The sequence below is a fragment of the Phoca vitulina genome, unplaced genomic scaffold (genome assembly GCF_004348235.1).
Source record: "Phoca vitulina isolate PV1807 unplaced genomic scaffold, GSC_HSeal_1.0 scaffold129, whole genome shotgun sequence".
Taxonomy (NCBI): Eukaryota; Metazoa; Chordata; class Mammalia; order Carnivora; family Phocidae; genus Phoca; species Phoca vitulina.
Genome location: NW_022589832.1, coordinates 466,745 through 488,375, shown reverse-complemented (window position 1 = coordinate 488,375; position 21,631 = coordinate 466,745). Strand labels below are relative to the sequence as shown.

Sequence of the window (21,631 nt, the reverse complement as noted above, 5' to 3'; positions counted from 1 at the left end):
TGGCATCATAACATGGTCCAAAGGGACGTGGACAGCGTGTGCTGGTACTACAGGCAGAAAAGTGTGGTCTGTCCTATTTGCTGATTTCTGTAGAGGGAATATTTCTACCACACCCAATTTTAAGCTGCCAGTGTGACTTTACTGAAAATGCAGATTTGGAGAGCTGTACATGGTAACACACCCCCACGCAGTATATCATAGTATTTTTTTTAATCATACAGACACAATAGATGTCAATAAGCACAGTTTAGCATAAAATATAGCTCTTCCCGTAAGCAACCTGAGGTGATCTCTGAAAATATTTCACTATTCACTTGACCCAGAAAACCCTGCAAAATCATGCCAATCAAGAGGTTCGAATCTTTGTGTTCACTTTAGGAACACACCTGAAACTGCCCTGGCCATCAAGAATACGCATATCTGGAAAGCCACCAAGTATCTGAAGGATGTCACATTGCAAAAGCAGCGTGCACCACTCCCTGGCTACAATGGTGGAGTTGGGAGGTGTGCCCTGGCCAAACAGTGGGGCTGGACACAGGGCTGGTGGCCCAAAAAGAGTGCTGAATTTTACTGCACATGCTTAAAAATGCAGACAGTAATGCTCAGCTTAAGGGTTTAGATGTAGATGCTCTGGTCATTGAGCACATCCAGGTGAACAAAACCCCCAAGATGCAACACAGAACTTACCGGGTTCATGGTCAGATTCACCCACACGTGAGCTCTCCCTGCCACATTGAGATGATCCTTACTGAAAAAGAGCAGATTGTTCCTAAACCAGAAGGGGAGGTTGCACAGAAGAAAAAGATATCCCAGAAGAAACTGAAGAAACAAAAATTTATGGCCTGGGAGTAAATTCTGCATAAAATAAATGCAAATAAAAGTAAAAAAAATCACAGAATATAGTAAAATAGCTAGGAAATTATCAGTTTTAAATATTATCTCTGCTTTTAATATAACTTATAAATTTATAATGACTTATTTTTAATAGCTGTATTTAACAACTGGTTTGCAAAATGCCTGAAAATCTAACAGCTCTCATGATATTTTTTTTTCAAAGATTTTATTTATTTATTTGAGAGAGAGAGAGAGCATGGGGAGGTGGGGAGGTGGGGACAGAGTGGCAGAGGGAGAGGGAGAAGCAGACTCACCACTGAGCAGGGAGCCCAACGAGGGGACCCATCCCAGGACCCTGGGATCATGACCTGAGCTGAAGTCAGATGCTTAACCCACTGAGCCACCCAGGTGCTCCTTTCATGAGACAATATGAGGCAGCTCCAGCAGCCCCTGGACATGGGCCTTCTGAACATTCCACAAAACCTCACTCGGTTCCATCATATTGATGACATATAATTATTCGAGCAGGATGAGCCAGAATTGGTGAATATGTTGGTGGTATTGGTACAACAAATGTACTCCCAAGAGTGGGAGAGAAACCCTATGAAGATTCAAGGCCCTCCACATCCCTGAAGTTTCTAGAGGGCCACTGGTCTGGAGCATGCCAGGTCATCTCTCTAAGTAAAGGACAGATTATTCCTTGTCATATTTAACACAGTTAATGGTAACACCACTAATGCCTGGTCATCCTTTTATTCTAGAGGCAACATGTTTACATTTATGAGACCATTTCCAGTGACTGGCTGGAGCCCAGAACAGAACAGGGCTCCGTAGTAGCTCCACCACATCCAACAGACCCTCCGGCTGTAGAGGTCACCGTGGTGGGAAAAGATTCAGAGTGGTGTTCCTGCTGGTAAGCCCCCAAAGGAGAGTCACAACACAAACCCCTGGGTTCCTGATCAAGCCATGCTATCTACTGCAAAGAAGCGTATCCTATTAGGGGATAGCTCCTGCCTCGCTACTGGGCTTTAGTAGAGACAGGGCTCCTGACATGGGACATCAAATGTCCATGGGGTTATCGGGAACTGCCCATCATGAGCTGGGTTCTATCAAACCAGTCAAGGGATAAGGTCAGGAGTTACAGCTTTAATTACCGTAAGATAGAAATACTATGTCCCAGATCAAGAATGAGCAGAACCGAGTGCTGCACAAGGCCTATGAGCAAGTGGTTCAGCTCTCCACGCCATCCACATTCTTGCTTCTACCTCTCCCTTTACTCACACCGGTGGCTGCACTGGGGGCGTTCCAAGTTATCTACTGCTGCATAACCAATTGTCCCCAAAATTGGTGACTTAAGCCAACAACTATTTAATGGTAGCTCATAATGTTGTGAGCCAGACACAGGGAAAGTTTGGCTGGTGTTTCTTTTGTTCCATGTAGCATCAGATGGGATCACTTGGAGGGGTGCAACTGGTAAATGGACTGCTCTAGAGCATCAAAGAAAGCTTTATTCCTATGCTTAGTACCTTGGTTTGTTCAATCATAAGTCTCGGTTCTTCTGGATTCCTTTCCATCCACCTGTTCTCTTAGGACCTCTCCACATGGTCCCTCAGACATGGTAGTCAAACTTCTTACATGGTGACTCAGGGCTGTAAGAGACCAGGGTGGGACAGCCAGTTCTCATAACACAGTCATAGCCAAACCTAGACTCGAGAGGAATGGAAATGGACTCCCTTGATGGGAGGATTGTCCTAGAGTTTGTAACTACCTTTAATCTGCCTTGGAGGGAGGTGTGCCTTATGACACAATGATGGAATGAAAAGAAACTGACCTTGGTTCATGATGGATCCACTCAATGCATAGATGAGAGCAGAGCACGACTGCTGATGACCATTTGGACCGTAACCATATAAGCTGTATCCTAAGAATAGCAGAGTTCCAAGGAGCATGGCCCTGAGCGTTTTTTTGGGGGAGAACTACCATACTGACTCTGAATCGTCTACCTATGGGTTTTGACGTGGAGTGAAATATACCCCTGGCCTTGTAAAGCCATGTATTTTCACGTTTGTTAATGGTAGCACAGCCTAATCCTGAGTGAAACCGCCAACTTACAGAAGAAATTTGACTACATGGTAGTCAAACTTCTTTTTTTTAATTTAAATCCAATTAATTAACATATAATGTATTATTGGTTTCAGAGGTACAGGTCTGTGATTCATCATACTGGTTCATAATACCCAGTGCTCATTACATCACATGCAGTCCTTAATATCTATCACCCAATTACTCCATCCCTCCACCTCTCTCCCCTCCAGCAGCCCTCAGTTTGTTTCCTATGATTAAGAGTCTTATGGTTTGTCTCCCTCTCTGGTTTTGTCTTGTTTTATTTTTTCCTCTTTTCCCCTAAGATCATCTGTTTGTTTCTTAAATTCCACATATCACTGAGATCATATGATAATGTCTCTCTCTGATTGACTTATTTTGCTTAGCATTATACCCTCTAGTTCCATCCATGTTGTTGTAAATGGCACGATTTCATTTTTTTTCGATGGCTGAGTAATATTCCATTGTACATATATACTACATATTCTTTATCCATTCATCTGTTGATGGACGTCTGGGCTCTTTCCATAGTTTGGCTATTGTGGACACTGCTGCTATGAACATTGGGGTGCAGATGCCCCTTTGGATCACTAAATTTGTATCTTTGGGGTAAATACCCAGTAGTGCAACTGCTGGGTCGTAGGGTAGCTCTATTTTCAATGTTCTGAGGAACCTCCATACTGTTTTCCAGAGTGGCTACACCAGCTTGCACTCCCACCAGGGTGTAGGAGGGTTCCCCTGTCTCTGCATCCTCACCAACATGCGTGGTTTCCTGCCTTGTTAATTTTTGCCATTCTAACAGGTGTATCTCTGGTGTATCTAACTGGTATCTCATTGTGGTTTTGATTTGTATTTCCCTGATGGCTAGTGATGTTGAACATTTTTTCATGTGTCTGTTGGCCATTTGTATGTCTTCTTTGGAGAAGTGTCTGTTCATGTCTTCTGCCCATTTCTTGAGTGGATTCTTTGTTTTTTGGGTGTTGAGTTTGAGAAGTTCTTCATAGATCTTGGATATCAGCCCTTTGTCTGAAATGCCATTTGCAAATATCTTCTCCCATTCTGTGGGTTGCCTCTTAGTTTTGTTGACTGTTTCCTTTGCTGTGCAGAAGCTTTTGATCTTGATGAAGTCCCAAAGTTCATTTTTGCTTTTGTTTCCCTTGCCTTGGAGACATGTCTTGAAAGAAGTTACTGTGGCCGATGTCAAAGAGGTTACTGCCTATGTTCTCCTCTTGGATTTTGATGGATTCCTGCCTCACATTTAGGTCTTTCATCCATTTTGAGTCTATCTTTGTGTATGGTGTAAGTAAATGGTCTGGCTTCATTCTTCTGCAGGTGGCTGTCCCATTTTCCCAGCACCATTTATTAGAGACTGTCTTGGGGCCCCTGGGTGGCTCAGTCATTAAGCGTCTGCCTTCGGCTCAGGTCATGGTCCCAGGGTCCTGGGATCGAGCCCCACATCGGCTCCCTGCTCAGTGGGAAGCCTGCTTCTCCCTCTCCCACTCCCCCGCTTGTGTTACCTCTCTCTCTGTGTGTCTCTCTCTGTCAAATAAATAAATAAAATCTTTAAAAAAAAAAATAAAGAGACTGTCTTTTTTCCATTGGACATTCTTTCCTGCTTTGTTGAAGATTAGTTGACCATAGAGTTGAGCGTCATTTCTGGAGTTTCTATTCTGTTCCATTGATCTAAGTGTCTGTTTTTGTGCCAGTACCATACTGTCTTGATGACTACAGCTTTGTAACAGAGCTTGAAGTCAGGCATTGTGATGCCCCAGTTTTGGTTTTCTTTTTCAACCTTCCTTTGGCTATTTGGGGTATTTTCTGGTTCCATACAAGTTTTAGGATTGTTTGTTCCAGCTCTGTGAAACATGTTGATGGTATTTTGGTATGGACTGCATTGAAAGTGTAGATTGCTCTGGACAGCATACATAGACATTTTCACAATATTTTTTCTTCCAGTCGATGAGCATGGAACATTTTTCCATTTCCTTGTGTCTTCCTCAATTTATTTCATAAGTGCTCTGAAGTTTCTAGAGTATAGATCCTTTGCCTCTTTGGTAGGTTTATTCCTAAGTATCCTATGGGGTTTGGAGCTATTGTAAATGGGGAATCAATTCCTTAATTTCTATTTCTTCAGTTACATTGTTAGTGTATAGAAATGCAACTGATTTCTGGGCATTGATTTTGTATCCTGCCAGGTTGCTGAATTGCAGTATGAGTTCTAGTAATTTGGGGGTGGCGTCTTTGGGGTTTTCCACATAAAGGATCGTGTCGTCTGTGCAGAGAGAGAGTTTGACTTCTTCTTTGCCTATTTGGATGCCTTTTATTTCTTTTTGTTGTCTGATTTCTGAGGCTAGGACTTCTAGTACTATGTTGAACAACAGTGGTGATAGTGGACATCCCTGCTGTGTTCCTGACCTTAGGAGAAAAGCTCTCAGTTTTTACACATTGAGAATGACATTTGCTGTGGGCTTTTCACAGATAGCTTTTATGATACTGAGGTATGTTCCCTCTATCCCAATATTTTGAAGAGTTTTAATTAGGAAAGGATGCTGTATTTTTATCAAATGCTTTTTCTGCATCAATTGAGAGGATCATATGGTTCTTGTCTCTTCTTTTGTTAATGTGGTCTACCACGTTGACAGAGGGGATTTTAATCTGACTGAGGGTAAGTAGAAAGTTTGTTCTTCTCCAAGATGTCAGCTCCTACCTGGCCCCCAACAGTGGAGCTCCAGGGTGGAAGTTAACCAGGGTCTACACTCCTGGCCCTGGCACCTACTGGCTGGGTGACCTTAGCCATGCTCCTTAACCTCCGAAACTGTTTACTTCTTGATACAGTTGGAATAAGAGCATCTTGTTTGCAAGGTTGCTGTGAGATCCAGGTGATTGGGTAGCTGTGAGGCATGTAGGAAGCACTCCACACATGCTAGCTACTAACAGCCGTAGCAAGTAGCTCTAGATCATCACAAACTCCTTTGAGTGGGCCTCCCACCCATGTCCTGGCTCCCATCACACTGCTGGCTGGCACTCCTGGAGCCCAAGAAACGAATAAATGCAGAAACCACTGAATGACTGTGTCAGGGGGGAAGAGCCAGGAACAAAATGGTAAATGAGAGAGTGTGGAAAAGACAGAAACAAGGGAGAAAAGGCGAGGTGTCACTAAGGAGAGGCCATCTACAGGAACTCAGGAAGGAGGGAGGGGAGCACCAGGAGAATGAGAAATTCAGAAATGCAAACAAAGTGATTAGGAAGAGATTTGAGGAATAACAAAAACAGCTGGCTACTGTTTAGGTTACAGTAGTTGACTATCACAAAGAAAGCAAAGGAGGGGAGACTGCTCCTTGGCATGAGGTTTTGTTTGGGGCTGATGAGATGTTCTGGAGGCTGATAGTACTGGTTGCACAATAGTGAATATACTAAAAACCACTAAATTATACACTTTAAAAAGGGTCTATGTAAACTCTATCTCCAGAAAGAAAACAAAGGAATAATTAGAAATGCAGTATGGTGGTTCCATCTGGGGTGTGGGCACGTGGGAGCATCTAAGATACTTGAAACATGTGCTCAGTTCTTCGTGGTCATGCCAGGGGTTGACTTTCTTACTCATTAAACTGTAGAGATGTGCTTTACTCACACTTTTTTAAATGTATAAAAATATTACAAAAATTTAAAATATGTCCTATAAGGGAGAGAAGCATTGGTGAAAAAGAACAAACCAGGGAAGATAGAGAAGCAGAAATCTCTAGGAAAAAGAGATGCAACAGGATGGGAACCTGTATTAGGAGATGCTCACGCTACCCTGCAGGCTACCCGGGCACTTGGGCCAGCCGGCCCCACCCCAAGCCCTCCCTGATGCTGGCGGTCGGCTAAGACCAGGGAGCTGCCCTATCTCTGACTTGGCCTTCTATGCCAATGCTCCTCTTTTTTATAGAAAACATACAGTCACCTCCTCTAGGATGCTTTCCCTGATACATCCACCCAAATTCGTCCTTCACCTTATTAGAGACCTTATTCCCTCACTCAGTGTGCTAGTATTCCTGACCCTGAAAGCTCGGGGTCTTTGATAATGTTTCTGTGAACTCAATGATTTTAATGTGCTTGGGGCCATGCTTGCCTCCTACCTGTAAGCTTGTCAAGGCAGTGACTGGGCATGTGGACCAATCCCCCCAGCCAGACAGTTGGCTCAGCAACTTGGGCAACCAAACTGCTCTGTGAATGGGGTTGTTAGACACAAAGGGAAAACCTCTCTCATAGATACAACATTCTGTCTCTAATAAGCTCCCTTGCAAAAAAAAGATGCACAGAATATATGTAGTATAAATAGCTCTACAACATTCGTCTGACAAATAGATAAATGATCAACTCTAAGTAGATAGCTTATAATCTGAAAATCCACTTGAAAAATTCATGACTTTGCTGGTTCTTCCAACAAACGCATAGGGACAATGCAACACTTAGAACAGCACTCAGGACACAGAGGCATTCCATACACGTGGTGCTGAAGTATTTAATCAGCTCACGCCTGCATGCTTTCCACCAGCTTCCTTTATGCTCAGCCATCAGCCCAAGGCCCCAGCATACAGCTCCATCCATCTGCCAGCATGTCCTGCTGCCCCCAGCCTTCTAGACCACACTGACCGGGAGGGACAGGAAGGGAAGGAGCTGCTGAGGGAGGTGTGCCTGGGAAAGGACACTGGCGGGGAGAGGGGAAGAAAAAGGTGCGCCTGCTGTGACCTGACCAGTACCAGGTGAGGTTTCGGACGACAGCTCGGAACACACTGCCCTCATCCCTCCAGACCAGGGCAGGAACAAGCCATGGCCAACCAGAGCTCCCCTGGGGGCTTCCTCCTTCTGGGCTTCTCTGAACACCCAGGACTAGAAAGAATCCTCTTTGTGGTTGTCCTCACTTCCTACCTTCTGACTCTGGTGGGCAACACCCTCATCATTCTGCTGTCCGTGCAGGACCCCAGGCTCCACTCCCCGATGTACTTTTTCCTCTCTAACCTGTTCTTCTTGGACCTCTGCTTCACCACAAGTTCTATCCCCCAGATGCTGGTCAACCTCTGGGGCCCAAAGACCCAGCTTCCTTGGCTGCTCTGTTCAGCTCTTCATCTTTCTGTTCCTGGGGACCACTGAGTGCATCCTCCTGACAGTGATGGCCTTCGACCACTATGTGGCCATCTGCCAGTCTCTCCACTATACCACCATCATCCACCCCCGCCTGTGCTGGCAGCTGGCATCCAGGGCCTGGGTCATCAGTCTGCAGGAGTCAGTAGTCGGGACACCACCAACTCTCCGCCTGCCCTTCTGTCCCCACCAGCAGGTGGATGATTTTGTGTGAAGTCCCAGCTCTAATCAGACTGTCCTGTGGGGACACCACCTACAATGAGATCCAGATGGCTGTTGCCAGCATCCTCATCTTGGTTGTGCCCCTCAGCCTCATCCTTGTGTCTTACTGTGCCATTGCCCGGGCAGTGCTGAGGATTAACTCTACAAAAGGGTGGAGAAAGACATTTGGGACCTGCTCCTCCCATCTTGCCATGGTCACCCTCTTGTACAGCTCAGTGATTGCTGTCTACCTCCAGTCCCAAAATTCCTATGCTTGCAAAAGGGGCAAGTTCTTTGGTCTATTCTATGCTGTGGGCACTCCAGCACTTAACTCTCTCATTTACACCCTGAGGAACAAAGAGGTAAAGAGGGCCTTCAGGAGGTTGCTGGGGAAGGACAGGGACACAAGGGGGAGCTGAGAACTGCTCCTTGTGCTTTCCAGTCCAGAGGAGGTCCTCGTGCTTTTGACGGGAAGCCTGTGTTCCCCACGCCTGTGCCCTCCCCCACTGTGCCATGCCGGTGGATGATAGCCATGTGCGTGCGTGCATGTGCTGTTTGTGTGTGCCTGTAAGGCAGAGACTGGAGGTGGGCTGAGGAGGGGAGCGTACCAACATGTGAAACAGGATAGATTTCAGATTGAGTATTTCTTCTTTGCTCTATTTTGTCTTTAATGGTCTTTGCCTCCACCATGATGTGCCTAAACTATGTGTCATAACAGTTTCACCCCCATTTCTGATCCCTGCCACATCATTTTGCTTCTCCCTCCAGTTTTTCCCACTTCCGTCTGTGTGTTTTGCATTGTCCATCCATTTCATCCTCCCAAATGACAGCAGGAGAGGGGAGCTGAGGCCAGACAAGCTCTGAAACCAGACCAAGAACACACACTTTAGACCTAAGATCCAAGCCATGCAACCTCTCTTATGGTACTCAAGTGTCCCCGCACCTTAGGCTTAGGAACTGAGGAACCTCGGGAGAGAGAGGGGAGAGTCACTTGAGTGTCTGCATTTCTCACACACGCACACACCACAGGTTACCTCAGCACCGGCATTGCTTCCCAAATGTGTCCACAGGTCACCTTAGTCCCTCCATTCCTTCCACCAGCATCCACGGGCCACCTTGTCTCCTCCATTCCTTCCCCCGGCATCCATGGGTCATCTTGGTCCCTCCATTCCTTCCCCTGGCATCCACGGGTCACCTCGGCTTCTCCATTCCTTCACTCGGCATCCACAGGTCACCTAGTCCCTCCATTCCTTCTCCCGGCGTCCATGGATCACCTCGGCTCCTCTGTTCCTTCCCCCAGCACCCACGGGTCACCTCAGTCCCTCCATTCCTTCTCCCAGCGTCCACGGGTCACCTTGGCTCCACTGTTCCTTCCCCCAGCGTCTATGGGTCACCTCGGCTTCTCCATTCCTTCCCCCGGTGTCCACGGGTCACCTTGGTCCCTCCATTCCTTCCCCCAGCATCCACGGGTCACCTTGGTCCCTCCGTTCCTTCCCCCAGCATCCACAGGTCACCTTGGTCCCTCCGTTCCTTCCCCGGAGTCCACGGGTCACCCCAGTCCATCTGTTCCTTCCCCCGGCGCCCACGGGTCACCTAGGTGCGGGCCTCTTCCTCTCCAGGCCAATCTCGGAGCCAGGAGCACCCCCACCTCGGGGACTGGGCAGGAACATGTCCACCAGGTGGGCTCTGGCAGCTTCTACCGGTGGAGTGTGGCACAGCACCTGGCTTCTCTTGGAGGTCATCATCAGTCCCACACTCTGCTCAGACAGATGGAAATGGTGACATTGTCATCGTCGAGTATTTATGTATTGATTAGGGCACTCCAGGTACCATTTAAAGTGATTTACACATATTGACTCATTTAATCCCTGTCACAACACCATGAAGCAGATCCTAGCTTTTTCAGATGCACAAAGACACAGATTTAAGCAGCAGCTTAAGGTCAGTGATTTGCCCCCAGGAGGCTGACTCAAGTCTCTGTGTACTTAACCCTGTCTTTTGGTAGAAACAGTATTTCCACCACCCGGGTAAGAAGTCTCAGCTTCTCAGTAAACTTTGAGGAAATCATCCCCATCTAGAAATATATCTAATCCGATTTTGCATCCGAAGGAGGTTTCCTTCCTGGGAAGAAGAGTTTATTGAATGCCTCAAAGCATCCCACGTGATCAAGAAACAGTATCTGCTTGGAAGAAATTTTGTTACGGCTCATGGTGTGTGTTCCTGGCTTAGATCCCCCACTAGATTTCAGACTCCTGGAAGGCAAGGGCCAAAATGTTGCAGAAAATTGGCACTCAATTAATTCTATGAATGAATGAATGAATCTCTCCAAAGAATGCGTAGAGCTTTCTGGGGGTCCTAATTGCACACATGCTGTCTCAGCTTTTTCATGGCAATGACAACACCAAATTCTCTTTGGTGCATGCTGATGAAATAAGAAAATGGAAAAATCCTACTTTTATTCTAATCCCAACACAAAATGGCTTTGGCGGAACTTTCTCCCTGCACCAGCACACAACAGCATCCTTAACTCTGTGTTCATCCTACTCTTCCCAGCCATCCAGGTGCGGTAATCTTATTGTCTCCTCAGCCTCCTATTAGACTATATCCTGATCTTAATGTAGATCCCCCATCTGATATTAATATGCTAATCTCATTCCTACAAGTATTGCTAACCCTAATCCCACTTTTCAAATCACTTATGTAATTTCTTTTTCTCATGACCCCTTCCACCTTTTCTCTCACCTGCACCTGTTCTTCAGCTCTGTACACAGAGAATTATATGAAGCAGTCTAAAAGAAACTGTTTTAATGAAACCTGACCTGTTGAATACATGGTTTAACACTCGCATCTCATTCTGAAGTAATTCTACCTCTGAAGTTATCTACTCAAAACTTCAGGGGAAAATCTATGCTAACTCAGTCATAATCCTCAAAGTGTGCAGGGAAGATAGAGATGGTCAGAGACATATTTCCAGCTTAAATAACTGAGTTTGAGGCTGTTAGCCTTACGAGTAAAAACTGCCAGTTATCACACCAGCACAAGATGGGTTTACTCAGGAATTAAAAAAAAAAAGAATTGTAATCTGGGCCAAACAAAGTGCAGCAAAACAGTAGACAAGTCCAGGAAACACAGGAGAGGCACACTTTTTTTTTTTTTTTAAGGATAAAGGGGTGAGTGGAGAAGGCTGTTAGTAACTAGCAGTCCACTGCAGTAAACCGGGGATGGGGGTTCAAAGTGTGGTGGCTCCTCACTGCCTGAGCGGCGGGAGGGGAGGGGGATGAGAAAGCTCCCTCCATCTTGCTGGAATAGTAGAGTGGTATCCACCTGCGAGGTCCCCTCCCTGTCTTCCTGTCGGGCCTGCTGGTCACCAGGAGCGGTAGGGCCGACAGCTCCCTCTGCTGGCCTCCCAGCACCGTTTGTGTGAGATCTCCCATCACTCCTCACAAGGAACCCAAAGGAACAAAGTGCGTGAGTGCATGGGTGTGTGGGAAACAGAAGGTTCTTCCTAGAGGTTTGAACCACCGCAGAGGGAGCAAAATTAATATGGAATATTTGCCGATGTACCACGTGTAAAGTGGTAAACGGTCTTGAGTGATGAGGGAACAGAAAGCTACCTGAGGACAAAGCGGAAGCTGACATCCCACAATCTGCCCCCCATGGGATGTATGTGACATTCCTCAGGCACTCCTGGCTGACCTCAAGGAAAAACAAATAGGTAACTAATGAAGATCACAATCCTGCAAGACCTGAGTGTCCCTCAGTTTACAAATGTCTTCGCAATCTACAAGAACAAAGCATTTCTATCAACGGCTTAGCTTCCAGAAGAGAATGTAGATAGAATTAAATGTCCTCATAACCTGCAGCCCATGGACAGAGACTTTAAGCGGGCAGAGTGTAATGTTCCTCCAGGAAGCTCCCAACTGTCTTCATGTTACTGCCTTGCTAGAGGGAAAAACAACCTTGACTAGACAATGGCAAGGCCTCCGGTTTCCTATGAACCTTCTTTAACATATGAAAGCTTTCTCGAAACCTCCCTTTTTCTTACCTCCCCCAGCCTCACAGTATATAATCAGCCTCCCCTCCCAACCCCAGGGCAGCAGCTCTTTCTGCCCACGGGTCCTGTCCCCGGGCTTTACTAAACCACCATTTTGCACCAGAGACGTCTCAAGAATTCTTTCTTGGTCGTCAGCCCGGGACCTCACCCCACCGAACCTCACCTATATTCCAAAACCACATCATGAGGATGGGATGCTGTGGGAGAAGGAGTTATACCAGGGAGCGGAGTGATTAAGGAGGAAGGTAGGCATTATTTTAGGAGTGCATGCAGGCTACTGAACTGGACGGAACTGGAGAAAGGGATCCCTCACAAATGCTTGAAGCCTGTAAGAATTAGGTCCCACGAGGACAGGCACTTACCTGCCCACCTAGTACAGCACTTGCGTTGGAAATATTTAAAGGCCAGCATTCAAGGACTCAGGGTTTTAGCTGCCTACTCAATATGGACACCAGCTCCTTCTGACAGGCTCCCTGAATCCTGAGCAGATGCAAATGCACAGGGCCCAGCTCCCGCTGCTTGCCTCCAGCCCCTGGTAGAGCCAGGCTCCTGTTTCTCCTAGGCAGAATTAATCACGTACCCTGGGAGGGTACCAGCGGACGCCTCCAAAATAGGCCTCTTTGGCATATGGATTATTTTGAGCCAAGGCCGTTGAGGACCAGCCAGGCAGGAAAAGCTCTAAAAGCAGGGCAAAGTAATTCACATTTGTAAAGGTGCCTTCCTCCCTGAGACAGGGATCTTCACACCTTCTATCAATGGTGAAGTCATTGACTTAAATCTGCCTAACCGAACTATGCAACCCTCCTTTACCACTCCTTCCCTGACTTCCTCCCTTAACTCCACTCAACTACCCTTTCCCTGTTTGGCCTAAAGTGGTTAAGCCCCACCTGTAACGGGCCCCTTGGGTCACTCATCACTGGGTGTCCCGCATGTATGTGCGATGCAGTGTCCAAAAACGTGTTTGTCGGGGCGCCTGGGAGGCTCAGTCATAGAGCGTCTGCCTTCGGCTCGGGGCATGGTCCCAGGGTCCTGGTGTCGAGCCCCAGGTCAGGCTCCCTGCTCCGCGGGGAGTCTGCTTCTCCCTCTGCCTGATGCTCTGATGCTTGTGCTCTCTCTCTCTGTCACTCTGACAAATAAATAAAATCTTAAAAAGCAAAACAAAAAAATGTGTTTGTCTTTCTGTTGTGAACACCTCTAGCCTTTCCTTCCCTGCTCCAGGGGGCCATATAAGGGGACACCATACTGGAGAAGTATTTTTGAAAATCACTGCTGTTTGGAGGAGTGGGGAGCCTGTCCTCTGATTTCCCTTGTTAATGGACCATGAAGTGCAAAGGAACAAAACTCCCTGCTCCAATAGCCTGAGTCCCCAGTGGCCTGAAATTACAAAGGATGGTGGGAGGGTCCACCATTGGCAGAAAAAGCTAGTGTAGGATGGCTGCTGGCCCTGAATTGCCCAGAAGTAAAGGCCCCTACTAAAAGTCTGACTGCCAGCAGGCAAGACTGGGTGATCAGAGTGGGGTGCAGACACGCAGTGTGAGGAGGTGGGTGACCCGGCTTCTGAGTAGGCAGACCAGCACAGCAGGGGATGGATCATTCTTCCCAAAGGCAGCTGCAACAGCGTACTTATCCCATCCCACATGGTTTCTTACAGTGCGATGCTCGTCCCAAGAGGTGGGGTCTGTGTTTCTTCCCCTTGAACCAGGGACGGCCTGGACCAATGGGATTTGGCAGAAGTGATGCCACGGGACTTCCAAGGCTACGCTGGAAAAAGGACACCCATCAGCCTAGCTGGCTCCCCTCCCGTCTCTCCCAGGATACACCCCATTGGATCCCAGGCCACACAGCAAGGCCACGCATAGGGCTCCACCGACAGCCACTTAAGTCTCAGCTGACAGCCACCACCCATCTTCAGACCTTTCCCATGACTCCGACCCCCAGCCTTCAAGCCTCCGGGCATCTCCCCACCATCCCGTGTGAGTTCCTGACCCACAGAAACCAGGAGAAAAAAATTGTTAGTGTCTTAGGCTACCGTTTAGGGTGACAGGTTCTGCGGCAATAAATCCCAACAGGCGCGGCTTGCCGGCGGGCTCCACTCCTCGTTAGTGGTGCCACCCTGGGCAAGGGGTTCCCTGTCCCTGAGCTGCAGTCTCCATGCCAGAGCACACAGCACCTTCCTTACAGGGCTGCCCTGAGCCTCGGAGCTGAGGACTGCCACACCAGCACTCCAGGTCGCTCTCCCACCTACCTTGTTTCTGTCCTTGACCTGCTTCCGTAGTTACTCTGCCTTCCCACGACGAGAATGTGCGTCCCGTGAAGCCCAGGGCCCAGAGGGACGCCTGCCCCAGCAGCGCTCCCAATCAGAACTCTCTCACAAAACCAACACAGCACAGAGCCCTCCGAAATGCGCTGCTAGTGACCGAGTGGGCAGAGAGGCCAACCCCACACGCAGCCCAGACCCGGGCGTGCTCCAAAGTCAGGAGACGACGCTGATGCACGCCTGTGGGTGAGTCCTGTCTGGACAGAGGCGGCGCTGGAGGACGGCTGGGTGCTGCTCTCACCACCTCCCTCCCCCGGGGGCCTCTGCCAGCCCTCCTTCAGCTGTCTCCTGAGTCCTGCTTGCAGAGAAAATCTGGCTCACCCTGGGTCCCAGCAGGACTTCTGATCCTTTGTCTGTAATTTACACCCCACCTAAGTGCAAAGAAAGTTGGAGGTGGTAATTCTGGTCTTTTCGGTTCTACCCAGGGCGGTTCTGAAGCCAACCATTCATTTTCCAGGCTGCAGGCTTATCCACGGGCATCTCCCCCTTTCTTGGGAATGTGCCACTGTGGGAAGAGGGGAACTCATTTCTTCCAATTGGCCTGAGCCAAATAATCACAGTGGACTCAAGCACTGGTCTGGCAGTTAACCTGCATGCACTCTCATGGAATTTCAGAAACTGGCTCCTGAACAGGATGATGGACCCACTCAACCCTTCAGCTCTTTTGCAAAAATGTGAGAATGGCTTAAGAAAAAAAAACCAGTGCCAAAGGGAAAGAGAAAAGTCCAGCTGCAAAGAAACACTTCTCTAAGAGGACATGAAGATTTGTAAGAGTCTCAGCAAGTTTCCTTTCCCTCATTGAGCACTCAATACTTTCTTTTCTTGGACAGTAATTTCCTTCCCAGCTGCTCAGAGCTCTCAGACTTTGCAGGCTGGAAGCCCTCACAGGCTGTCTCATGGGCTGTCTCACCCACTGTTCTTGGTTCTTAGGAGGGAGGGGGCTCACATCTGAGCAGCCACGTCCTCTGGGCTCCCAGGAAGTGCCCACCACTGTCAGAGGGCTCATGCAGCAGGACTGACTGTGGCTAGCAAGGACGAGCATACTCCATGGGCCAAGGACAGTCCGAGCACCGGTCCTTGCACCCAGCGTGACGGCAATGAGCAGGATGTCTGCTCTTACCTTCACAAATGAGGCCACGGAGAACAGAGATCAGGAACTTGTTTCCACGCGGTAGTGACCGACGCTCGGGTCGGCGGACCCAGAGTGGACCCCTCCACACTTGCAGGCACTCATGCCATCACTTGTCTCAGCCTAACCCTGTCCTTATTTGCCCTGCTAGGCCCTCAGTGGACCAACCCAACCCCTCTTTCCACCCCTCCACCCCAGTGCCTTTTCTCTAACATGAAGACCCCGAGCCTCCCTCCTTGGACTGAAGCCCAATCTGTTCACAGGAAGGGGCGAGCCGCTGAGTCACATTGTTCACTGGTTTATTGAGACTGGGGGAGATCCCTCCCCAAGAGACACCACGGCATGAAGGGGATGCCTCCATCTGTCTGTGCCAGTTGTCACAGGGCCTTCTTGTGGTTGGGATTCTCACCAACTGTCTATTGGAAGCAGCTCCCCAAGCCTGCCCCCATTTCTTCTCCCTTAACTCCCCCCAGAAAAACACAAAACCAAAGGGAGCAGTCCTGGGAAGGAGGACTGGGAGTGTGGACCTAGTGCAGTACATGAGCACAAAGGGGGGTTCAAGCAGAAAGCATGTGAGGATGGGAATTGGGGAAGGTGCACAATGACGTGTAGGGTGGGTGCCTCTGGCTCTGTTGGGAGAATACAATGATTTTAAGGTACAAAGGTGAGGGTGCCCAGGTGCCATGAGCACACACAGGGAGAACGCATGGGTAAACACGGATGTGCGCCGGTGGGGAAGGCCTCCGTGCGGCAGACAAAGGGCGCAATGGCCACGAGAGCGCCGGAGGGAGGCGAGGACAAGGCGCACACAGGAGCACAGGAGGGAGAAGAAAGCACATGTGAGCACGCATGCACACAAGCACGTGTGTTGGGAAGCATGAGCACACACAGGGCGGAGGCCGGAAACTCCAGAAGGACGGAGCTGGTGGAGGGGTGAGGCGTGGGCCAGTGGAAGGAGACCAGGTAGGGAGAGAGGGCGCTAGCGGGAGGGGAAGGGGCATGGCGCACTGCGAGGGGCCAGGGAAGCTGCAGCCAGGCACCCACTAGACGGCACAGTGGCTATAAAACAGCGAGCACACGAGAGAAAACACGCCGGTTCCACAGTCCTGGGGACCCAGACAACCTCAGAGTCACAGAGGAGGCCTTCCCCCAGCCCCTCCTCCTCCCCTCGGGCCCTCACTTGTACAGCAAATGAACCCGGCTCCCGTCACAGCTGAGCCGGTCAGGGGGCTCGTGGGGGCCCCTGGGCAGGCCCCCTGAGGGGTCTGGGGGCGTAGGGGGGTGGCGCCGGGGGCGGAGCTGCTGCCGAGACCGAAGCTGATGGCGCAGCTCGGAGACGCGCTCCTCTTTCTGCAGGAAGAGAGATTGGGAGAGGTTGGAAGAATGTGGGGAAGGTGGGCTGTGAGCGTAAGACAGGGGGACGGAGGCCAGGGTGGACAGCAGACGTGAAAATGGGGCAGCAGGAAAGATCGAGGAGAGCCAAAGAGCAGAGGGGGCAGCAGGTGAAAAAGAGGGACCAGGGAAATGAGGAGTGGGGGGCCGGGGAGGGGAGAGAGGTCCCTGTGCACAGATTTGTGCCAATACCCCTCACCCCCCACCGCCCCCGCCGCCCCCACACCTCAGCAATGATCTTCTCCAACTCCCGGTTCTCCTTCTCCAACAGCCGGGACTTCTCTTCCTCGTTGTTGTTGGTGGATGAGCCCGTCTTCATGGTGTCCTGCGCCTCCGACTGCCACTCTCCCCGGGTGATCAGCCTGCGCATCTGGGGGCGAAGGTTTGCGGCATGAGGTGGTGGAGCCCCGACTGTCAGCGACTAGCAGGTGGTGGGTTGGAGTCGAAAAGAATGAAAATAGAGGGGCAAGCTGGGCCCCAACCAAGGGCAGGAGTGGGAGAGGGTCCCAGGAAGTAGGGGTGGACTGCGGGGACAGAGGAGTGGGGGGCGCCTCACCTTCGGCACGAAGAGCACGACCAGAGTGATATAGGAGGAGAACACTATGGCAAGAGATGCGAAGGCGAAGGCTGCGTCCTGCTGGCTGGACAGGATCATGGTGACCGGGGCAGTGATGAGGCACAGGACCTGTGGGTGGACCCTGTTTGGGACCTCCAGGCTTTCCTCCCCCAGGAGAGAGCCCATGAGGACAGGTCCTGGGGGAACTTCCCATCGGAAGAGGGTCCAGACTCCAGGCCACCCTCAACTCCAGATCGGGAAGAATCCCAAACCACATCCCACTCCAGGTCAACCCCTCCCTCAAGGCAGAGGTCCTAGGATCCTCACACACGCACAGAGTCCCCAAGCATCGAGGGTCAGGGAGATCTGGCAGGAAGCTGACTCAGATTCCAGCCAGGGAACCACAGACAAGCCATCTAACCTCCCTGCTTCTGCTTTCTCACCTGTGTAGGGGGGCACTAATGTGTGCTTCATGGGTGGTCACGGGAAGAGAGTCCGCTTTACCCACTGGAAAGTGCTTTACAAACCAGAGGCACTAACTTCCACCCACTGACCCAGTGCTGATTCTCCCCCGGCAGCCCTGGGGTCAGCGCCAGCCGTCCGGGGCTCACCGCCACATTGTAGATGGCCATGCCCACAGCCCGGTGGTCGTTGATCTTCTCCGTAGACACGCTCTTGGTCTCGTAAGCAAGAAAGATGCCCAGCAGCAGCAACAACCCCTTGTAACCATAGAAAATGCCTGGAACGGAGCAAACGGTCACCTGGGCAACACGACCCCATGCGTCCACTCCCTCCCTACGCCCTCCACGTCCTTCACCTACTGCTGTTCCTGCTTAGAGCTCCAGTCGGCCCCTCCGACCTAGCACACCCGTCTCTGTCCATCCCCCCAGTGTGTCCAGACCTCACCACTTCCTCCTGGGACACGGGAAGAAGACTGCTGAGAGCCGGCGTCAGCCACACAACGTCTCACCTCCTTACCCTCCAGGCTGAGGGGAGGCTTTGCCCCTTCTGGTCACAGACCAATGTTCAGGGGCCAAAAGGGGCCTAAGCCAGGCCCTCACAGCCCTGGTCTCACCCTAGGGAGCTGACCAGACGGATGGTGTCAGGCTGTCCCCATGGGCCGCTCTGCCACCGGTCTGCCTCATCCCTGCTTTAGACCCCCAGCTCCTCACGGAAAAAGACCAACTCTCCCCCATTCCCAGAAAGGACCAGTACAGTGACACAGAGGACACTCACACTGCCCCTTCTCCCGAAGACCCTCTGTCCCCCAGCCTGCTGTCCTCGCCCCACCCCTCCCCCACACCCCACGCACCAAGCCACGTATTCATCTTCTTGGAGCTGCAGTGCTCCAGCTGGGGCAGGATGGACACGTCGATATCTTCCTTCGGCTCCTCCTTGGCAAAAGTCTAGGGGAGAAATAGGGCCCCAGGGAAGACGGCGGTCACCCTCCCTGCCCCACCTCTGCTCAGTCCCTGACCCCCAACGCTGCCCCCTCTTTCCCAGGCCAGGCCCCACTCTAGGCTCAGGAGTGCTTTCACGAACACCTCGGAAGTGCATGTCCCCCAGCTTTCCACGATGCCTGGGACGTCTACACATCCTTCCTGGACCCCCATCACCTGGATCCCCACCTGCGCTGGGGCTCCTGACAGCTGCTGTTGTGCAGAAGGCTGGAGAGCACTCTCCACGAGTGGCTTTCCTCCTCAGACCCCAGGCAGCGCAGAGACCCCTAGTGCCTCCCCTCAACAGCTACCTCAATGGTCCGGTGCAAAGGGTCCACGATCTGCCAGATGGCGAGAGTGAGGACATCCATGCCCACCAACAAGCCCACCGTGGCATACAGCTTCCAGGGCTCCAGGGTCTGGATGGACACAGAGCACAGGCAGGTCAGGGAACCCTCTAAACCCCGAGAGCCAAGGACCTAAGGCTGAGGTTAAGAAGCAGCTCACCTTCCTCCACTCCTTCTTCTCCTCCTTCTTTGTGAAGACCGTGTGGACCCACCAGATCTTAGTGAACATGGAGCCGTAGCCCAGGCTAAAGCCCAGACCCAGGAGCCAGAGACGCGCCTAGGATAGGAGAGGGAGCAGGGCAGAACCGTGTGCAACAGAGGTGCAGCCAGGAGCGGAGGGGGTGTGCAGAGGGCCAGCAAGCTTCCTCCCACCCACCTTCTCCTCTGCCAGCAGGGCGACCTTGCTGCCATCTCCTGGGGTGAATCCCTTCGGACCCCCAGTGTGTGGTGCAGCACCAGACCCTTCACAACACAGCTCCAGCCCATCCCCCCAGGCTCCTCGGCCCTTTTCTCCCCCAGGCTCCAGCCACACCGAACCTGATCTACTGGTATCTCCGTCCCTGCAGGCCACATGAGTGACCACCCTAATTCCTCCAGCTGAGGAAAGCCCACGCATCTTTTGATATTCCAATGCCGGTCCAGCTACCTCCTGAGCAGCTCCCTCTTTGCTCCCACAGCACTTTGTGCAGAAACCTCTCATGCTGCCCCGCAGCTTAGCGCCCACCCCCCCACTGCTCTCTGGTTTCACGGGGGACCTACAGCCTCTGGGGAAGTGTGCTTGTGTGTGCAAAGGCCATATGCAAGCCGCATGGTCGGGACAGGGCACAGGAAGGAGGAGTACGGACGGGCAGGGACGGGGGCCTGTTTCCTACCAGCAGAACAGAACTGCACAAATATGGCTACTGAAGCCAGCCTTTCCCACAGCCCCAGGACCTCCCACACCCCAAACACCAAGCACGCACCTCCTTCCTGCCCCCAGCCCCCTGCTGTCAGGTCAAGTCTCTACCTCGGTCCTTCCCCCCCTCCCCCTGGGAGCGCAGTTCCTGGGCTCAGCCCCCACAGCACAGCCAAGCTGCCAGGGTTGGAGGGTTCTTTGTGTAGACCCCTTCCTGCACCCTCAGAGCCTCCCCCTTCTCTGCGAGGCGTGCCATGGCAACCTTGGAACTGGCTAGAGCCACACAGTGAAAAGGTCTGGAGGTCAGGAAGAAGGGATGCAGCCAGGCAGAGACCAGGGGGAGCAGGGACAGGGGAGGAAAGACCAGGCACTGTGCCTCCAGGAGCGGCTCCAGGGCAGGGCCACGTCCCATGGGGAGTCTGCCCACCTCCTGCTCACCTGGCAGACGAAGGGGAACTGGCTTCTCCCGATGTGGTAACCATCCAGCCCGAGGGGGAAGACGGCAGCCAGCGCCAGGGAGCAGCCCACAGCCGTCAGATTGTTCAAGTTGGGCTGGGAGTTCTGGATATAACTAGGGCAGAGGCGGGAGAGGAGGAGGGAGAGGAGAAGAATTAACCTCTTCTTCAGGGAGGCTGGCTCTTCGGAGCCACCAGGGCCTGGCCCAGCCTGCAGCCATGGGCAGCGGCAGAGCGCCTGGTGCAGCCTGGGCCGGGGGCGGGCGGTGCGTGCACAGGGCTCCCCAGCACCCCCGTGGCACACACGGTGTACAGCCCTCACTGTCACCCCAAGAACTTTGAGTTTTCGGTTAGCTGCTCTGGAGCTGGAATAGGACGTGGGTCTGGTTTCCCCCTTTGGTGGTCACGGTCCCTGGGAAAGCATAGGTCAGAGTGGACACCTCGACCCCCGACGACCTCAGCAGTTGCACAGGTCTCATCTCAGTCCCTGCCAGGGGCATGCTCACTGTCTTCGAGGGGCAGGCAGAGGAGGACAGTGACAGAAAGGAAACTTACCGGACATGAGAGTTGTAGATATTAAACGACAGACAGACCACAGCCAGGACAATGCCCAGGCTGGAGAGCACAGAGACCGAGATGAAGAGTTTCTGGGACATGAAGCGAAATGTCTTGATGACCAGGGTCTGGTCAGCCGGGGGGGCCCCTCCTGCATGGCATTAGGGGTAAGGGGAGCTCTGGTCAGCTGGAAGACCCTCCTGCAGGGCACTGGGGGGATCTGGTCAGCT

The 21,631-nt window shown here is 51.4% G+C and overlaps 2 protein-coding genes across 3 annotated transcripts in view; one reads left to right on the top strand and one right to left on the bottom strand.

Annotated features, from left to right (window-relative positions):
- The first annotated feature begins 7,749 nt into the window (after nucleotides 1–7,749).
- LOC116628786 (olfactory receptor 2H1-like) lies at nucleotides 7,750–8,681 on the top strand. Its single transcript, XM_032399110.1, is given in 3 exon segments — nucleotides 7,750–8,012; nucleotides 8,014–8,268; nucleotides 8,270–8,681. Coding segments are annotated over 3 exon segments (930 nt in total).
- A 7,363-nt stretch (nucleotides 8,682–16,044) lies between these two features.
- Nucleotides 16,045–21,631, bottom strand: part of GABBR1 (gamma-aminobutyric acid type B receptor subunit 1) — a 24,934-nt gene continuing 19,347 nt past the window's right edge. The window contains exons 15-23 of one of the 2 annotated variants that reach the window (XM_032399106.1): nucleotides 21,402–21,552; nucleotides 20,830–20,962; nucleotides 19,657–19,773; nucleotides 19,461–19,568; nucleotides 19,023–19,116; nucleotides 18,322–18,449; nucleotides 17,711–17,839; nucleotides 17,381–17,575; nucleotides 16,045–17,112 (exon numbers count right to left, since the gene is read on the bottom strand). In XM_032399106.1, the coding sequence (XP_032254997.1) occupies nucleotides 16,939–17,112; nucleotides 17,381–17,575; nucleotides 17,711–17,839; nucleotides 18,322–18,449; nucleotides 19,023–19,116; nucleotides 19,461–19,568; nucleotides 19,657–19,773; nucleotides 20,830–20,962; nucleotides 21,402–21,552 (1,229 nt within the window). In that variant the 3' untranslated portion in view covers nucleotides 16,045–16,938. The remainder of the gene's footprint in view (nucleotides 17,113–17,380; nucleotides 17,576–17,710; nucleotides 17,840–18,321; nucleotides 18,450–19,022; nucleotides 19,117–19,460; nucleotides 19,569–19,656; nucleotides 19,774–20,829; nucleotides 20,963–21,401; nucleotides 21,553–21,631) is intronic. The other variant, XM_032399107.1, reaches the window with a different exon arrangement.